We start from the raw sequence: 5,449 nt of genomic DNA on the forward strand, positions 1-5,449 counted from the left end.
AAACCCTTTTGGTGTGAGGGGAGCCCCGACAAAAAAAAAAACAACAAAAAAAACAAACACCAAGACGTGAAGGACTGAAAAGTCAACTCACAAGGCCACAGCGAGGAGACAAACAGAAGGGTTGGGGTTCCAGGACACGTCCTTCACAGCTCCGCCCACCTGGACTGTCTTAATGCAACGAGATGAACAGACCTCCCAGAACTTGACAGAACCATCATCTGAGCCTGAACACACACACACACACACACACAAAACAAACACAACACAGTGGGTCACAATGGCGCTGAAAAAAATTAGACAGATGAACTTGGAGGAAGCAGTGGATCAACAACTGTCTCAGTGACAAAATCTCTGACTCCATGGACTTTGGTCTGAACTAAATCTCTGATTTTCTCCATGGGCTTTGGTCTGAACTAAAATCTCAGATTTTCTCCATGGACTTTTGTCTGAACTAAAATCTCTGATTTTCTCCGTGGACTTTGGTCTGAACTAAATCTCTGATTTTCTCCATGGGCTTTGGTCTGAACTAAAATCTCAGATTTTCTCCATGGACTTTGGTTTGAACTAAAATCTCAGATTTTCTCCATGGACTTTTGTCTGAACTAAAATCTCTGATTTTCTCCATGGGCTTTGGTCTGAACTAAAATCACTGATTTTCTCTATGGACTTTGGTCTGAACTAAAATCTCTGATTTTCTCCGTGGACTTTGGTCTGAACTAAAATCTCTGATTTTCTCCATGGGCTTTGGTCTGAACTAAAATCTCTGATTTTCGCCATGAGGTTTGGTCTGTGTGTGAGTCTGAACTGAGGTACCTGAAGCCAGCCACTGTCCTGATGGAGAGACACTGATGGAGCGAACCAGACCAGTGTGACCTCTGTAAACCTGGACACACACAAACACACACAGGTCACGCCAAAGATGCCGTGTCTGAACCACACCAGCAGGGGGCAGACTTGTCCACGTACCAGAGACTGTGTGGTTGGAAACGGCTGCAGGTCTTTAGGTTTGGGAAGTTTTGGGATTAAGTCCTCTGGGTTGACGTTGACCTACAGGGACAGAGACAGGGGTGTCACAGAGACGGACTCAGGGCCTCTTAGAGATGCACGCCACCTGGTGGCACTCACCCTCATCTTCCTCTGTCGAGGACACAGATACAGGTCCAAGCAGCGCTCAAACCTCTCGTGAATGAATCGCTGATACGCTGGAACCTGACGAAGGTTTGAGAACCTCCGAGGAACAAACGGCAACTTCCTGTCCGAGGGATCCTGCTGCTCCCAGAGGGACAGCTGCAGAGAGACAGGGGAGACAGGGGAGACAGGTGAGACAGGGGAGGGCAGCAGCGGAGAGACAGGGTGAGACAGGTGCGGCCTCACCTCCTCCTCAGTGAACAGGTACTCTGGCGGAGGGTTGTAGGACTCCTGATGACCCGGCAGTTGGACTTTGGGGGCGGGCAGATGCATCCTGTGGTTGGACAGGATGGACGAGTCCTCATTGGCCCACAGGTCGTAGAAACGTCCGCGCGAGTCCGGCTCCACGCGCCGTGGTTTGATCCACCCCATTTTGATGGCATGAACCAGTTTGGACACCTGTGGGTAGGAGATGGGGCGGGGACAGAGAAGGGGGCGGAGTCAAAGATGAACATGTGAAACTATTGGACAGAGGGACTGGCGTGGAGTTCCCGTACCTTCTCCTTCTCCAGGAGCGAAGGGATGAAGCTGCGTTTGTCTGCAGGTCGGTTGGTGACGGGATGGATCATCACGTCTTTAGTGAAGAACTCCACCGTGGGCTGGGGGGGTGGGGGGGGTGAAGGGGAGGGGGACATGAGGTCAAAGAGTAAAAACAGTTGGAGTAAAACCGGTTCCTGACTCAGTACCTGGTACTCGTTAAAGTTGACGTCTCCAAACTGTCCTCTCTGGAGTCGATTGACCAGCTCCACCTGCTCATCCGACAGAACGATGTCACTTCCTGTCTGCTTGTCATGGACTGTTTTCCTGCACAACCATAAACATTAGCATGGTTAGCTTTTCATCACCTAGCCCGATGCTAACAGACAGGCAGGACGCACCAGTAGTCCGGGTTCTCCATCTTGTCCAGGAAGTGGTCCAGCTCATCCTTGTTCCTGATTGGTCTGTAGATCTTCCTGCCGTCCAGGTCGTAGCCGATGTGAGGGAAGTCCTTGTACCACTCCATGGGAACGTTCCCCACCGTGTTCCTGATGTCCTGGTCACAACGTCAACGTCAACGACGTCAACTACAGTGAACCACCACAGCAGACAAACAACAGGAGACGCACAGTACTCACCTCCTCGTCTGAGGAGTCCTGGGCGTACTCATCCTCCTTCTCCTCCTTCTCCTCCTCCTTCTGTTCCCCCTGCGTCGGTACATGAGATCAAACCTGAGGTTCTCTGACCGTCTTTGGTCGTCCACAGATGATGATGGTGTTTTTAAACCGTACCTGTTGAACCTGCTCCGTCTTCACGCTCTCATCTTCATCTTCTTCATCATCGTCGTCGTCGTCCTCCACTGACTCTTCGTCTTCACCTTCCTCTTCATCCTCGCTGTCACTCCCAGAATCCTCCAGTCCAGAGAACACACTCTCCTCGCTGTCCGTCAGATCTTCATCACCTCCGTCCTCGTCTGCAGCTTTGTTGTTGTTGTTGAAGTTGAAGATCTGGGTGAAACACCGTGACATCAGGGGGAGGAGGGGGAGGACTTCCTGTCCCCACGTACTCGCCACCGGACTCTAACGGCTAACGTTGATGTGAAACTTCTTAAAACGACCTGCTCTGATGGTTAACGTTAACCTGAACCATTAACCAGGTTCACCTGTCCAGGAGACTAGTCAGCAGAGGTGAACTGAACTCATACACATCAACACACACACGGTGTGGAGCTCAGGAATGAAAGGCAGCACTTTATATCCCGGTTTAACAAAGCCTAACCTGAGGCTTTAGGGTTAGAAATATCAAGTACTCCAACAAAATACTTCAAACTCCTGAAAGTACTTCACTTTAAACCTGTAAACTACAGTTTTACCTCCAGTGAATTCATGAAAAGAAGTCCACACGGCTGCTCTCACTTCACTAACTCTGGCGACGTCCTGATTGGACACACGCCGGCCCCGTCTTCGGTTCGGTTCGGTTCGGTTTTGTGGACTTTTTAAACATACCGTGGATCGTTTCCAAAAAAGCCTCTGAGAACCTCCTACGTGTTTTGGTCTATATGTTAGCATGCTAACAGTTAGCCGTCGGTTTGTGCAGTCTGTGTGTGTGTGACAGTGTATGTGTGTGTGCGTTTGTGTCACCTGCTCCTCCTCCTGCTCCTCCTGCTCCTCCTTGCTCCTCTTCGCCTTTGTTTTCTCTCCTGTTTTCTTCATCTTCTCCTGTTTTTCGCTGCTCCTCATGTTCCTACTCAGCTCCTCAAACAAACCACGTGGGGAGCTGGAGGCTCGGGGTCAGTGCATACGTCACAAGGAGAGGAAACACTGCTGACGCCATCTACTGGTCACTTGTAGCATCAGCTGCACGGAAACTAAACTGAGGCCGAATTTACCGTCAGTCGGAATATCGTTAAAATACGGTTTCGATATTTGTTTGTTTTATTTTTTAAGATTTTTTGTTTATTCTTTTAACCTTTAACTAAGTAACTAGTTAACTTGAAAATGTTCAACGGTCTTATTTTAAGTGGCCGATGATCAGGATTCCCCGGTCAAACCCATGTTGTTGATATTTACATACATATACAGATATATAGTTTTGTGACGACATCGTTGAAGCCACTCTCCCGGTATTCATTCACTGACGTCATTAAATACATTTACATGACTTTGTGTTTTTGTGTGGAAACGCTGAGAAGAGCATGTTTGACATCACACCGAGCCCGAGCAGCCGTTTTTACTAACAATGTGACGTCATCAAAAGGAGACAGTCCATCTATCGTTACGCAGTTGTTAGTTTGTTGGGATTTGTGTTCATTTTTCCACCTCGGATTTTTCATCAAAAGTCATTTTTTGTTGACACCGACGCGGACTTCCTGTGACCCGGAATCAGCTCTGTGATCAGACTGGATTTACTACTTTCTGGCAGTGCTTATCTTGTATGCTAACATGCTAAGTGTTAGCCTCGTTAGCTCAGATTAACAGCACTTTCTCAGATTATCTGTCCATAGTCCCGTTGATCGTGTGTACTCCATGGAGTTTCCGGCAGGAGGTGCAGCGATGTTGCCTTCTGGGAACGTCCCGGCCTTCCTGACCAAACTTTGGACCCTGGTGGAGGACCCGGACACCGACCCCCTGATCTGCTGGAGCCCGGTACTGACGTCCTGAACAGGGCTCGTTCCGTTGTAGTGTGTGTTAGCTGTGTTAGCTGTGTTAGCTCCTGTGGTGACATGTTCTGAATGTAACGTCTGTTTGGGTCATGAACTGGTAATAAAGCTGTGGTTCTGTTCCAGAGTGGGACCAGTTTCCACGTGTTTGACCAAGGACAGTTCTCCAAAGAAGTTCTGCCAAAGTACTTCAAACACAACAACATGGCCAGCTTCATCAGACAGCTGAACATGTGTGAGTATGAAGAGCTGAGCCCTGAAGAGTGGGCTCCTCAGCTGATCCTCACCCCGAGGGAGGGGCGGGGGGGGGGGGGTGGGGTGAGGTACAGAGAGGAACAGTCTCAGTCAGGAAGACCAGTGTTAGAGGAGAACAGTCGGACAGACAGGAGAACAGCTGTTCCTCGTGTCACTGATCCAGTTCGGTCCTGTGTCCGGCCTTGTGTGCAGACGGGTTCCGTAAGGTGGTCCACATCGAGCAGGGAGGTTTGTTGAAACCGGAGCGAGACGACACAGAGTTCCAACATCCGTTCTTCATCAGGGGAGAAGAACGTCTGCTGGAAAACATCAAACGCAAAGTCACTAACGTACGTTCCCAAACGTTGGTCCGTGACCCTGGACCGGTCCAGCCCAGTCTGTGGTAACCCCCGGTCTCTGCTCTCACTGGTCCAGGTGTCCGCAGGTCGGCAGGAGGACGTCAAGCTGTCCTCAGACGAAGTGAAGAAGATCCTGAGCAACGTCCAGATGATGAAGGGGAAACAGGAAACCATCGACTCCAGGATCAACGCCATGAAACAGTGAGTCACACCAGGACCTCAGACTGTAGACCGGGACCTCAGACTGTAGACCGGGACCTCAGACTGTAGACCGGGACCTCAGACTGTAGACCGGGACCTCAGACCCTCAGACGGGACCTCAGACTGTAGACCGGGACCTCAGACTGTAGACCGGGACCTCAGACTGTAGACCGGGACCTCAGACTGTAGACCGGGACCTCAGAAGTCCATGTTTTGTTGCAGTGAAAACGAGGCTCTGTGGAGAGAAGTTGCGACTCTGAGACAGAAACACTCTCAGCAGCAGAAAGTTGTCAACAAGGTACGACTGTGTGGTCTCACTAATACTACTGTA

General features: G+C 50.0%; 2 protein-coding genes across 3 annotated transcripts in view; one reads left to right on the forward strand and one right to left on the reverse strand.

The window, feature by feature from the left end:
• The window catches only part of bop1 (BOP1 ribosomal biogenesis factor), a 5,480-nt gene extending 1,931 nt beyond the window's left edge, over nt 1-3,549 (reverse strand). Inside the window, exons 1-11 of the mRNA XM_008330830.3 lie at nt 3,306-3,549; nt 2,457-2,672; nt 2,304-2,372; nt 2,067-2,221; nt 1,875-1,992; nt 1,686-1,787; nt 1,375-1,587; nt 1,126-1,287; nt 967-1,047; nt 814-883; nt 92-224 (exon numbers count right to left, since the gene is read on the reverse strand). Of these exons, the coding sequence (XP_008329052.1) occupies nt 92-224; nt 814-883; nt 967-1,047; nt 1,126-1,287; nt 1,375-1,587; nt 1,686-1,787; nt 1,875-1,992; nt 2,067-2,221; nt 2,304-2,372; nt 2,457-2,672; nt 3,306-3,404 (1,418 nt within the window). The 5' untranslated portion in view covers nt 3,405-3,549. The remainder of the gene's footprint in view (nt 1-91; nt 225-813; nt 884-966; nt 1,048-1,125; nt 1,288-1,374; nt 1,588-1,685; nt 1,788-1,874; nt 1,993-2,066; nt 2,222-2,303; nt 2,373-2,456; nt 2,673-3,305) is intronic.
• Nucleotides 3,550-3,925: 376 nt separating this feature from the next.
• The window catches only part of hsf1 (heat shock transcription factor 1), a 4,558-nt gene continuing 3,034 nt past the window's right edge, over nt 3,926-5,449 (forward strand). The window contains exons 1-5 of one of the 2 annotated variants that reach the window (XM_008330832.3): nt 3,926-4,310; nt 4,451-4,559; nt 4,772-4,908; nt 4,994-5,118; nt 5,341-5,416. In XM_008330832.3, coding sequence (XP_008329054.1) covers nt 4,191-4,310; nt 4,451-4,559; nt 4,772-4,908; nt 4,994-5,118; nt 5,341-5,416 — 567 coding nt within the window. In that variant the 5' untranslated portion in view covers nt 3,926-4,190. The remainder of the gene's footprint in view (nt 4,311-4,450; nt 4,560-4,771; nt 4,909-4,993; nt 5,119-5,340; nt 5,417-5,449) is intronic. The other variant, XM_008330833.3, reaches the window with a different exon arrangement.

This window comes from Cynoglossus semilaevis, chromosome 18 (assembly GCF_000523025.1).
Source record: "Cynoglossus semilaevis isolate Cse_v1.0 chromosome 18, Cse_v1.0, whole genome shotgun sequence".
NCBI lineage: Eukaryota > Metazoa > Chordata > Actinopteri > Pleuronectiformes > Cynoglossidae > Cynoglossus > Cynoglossus semilaevis.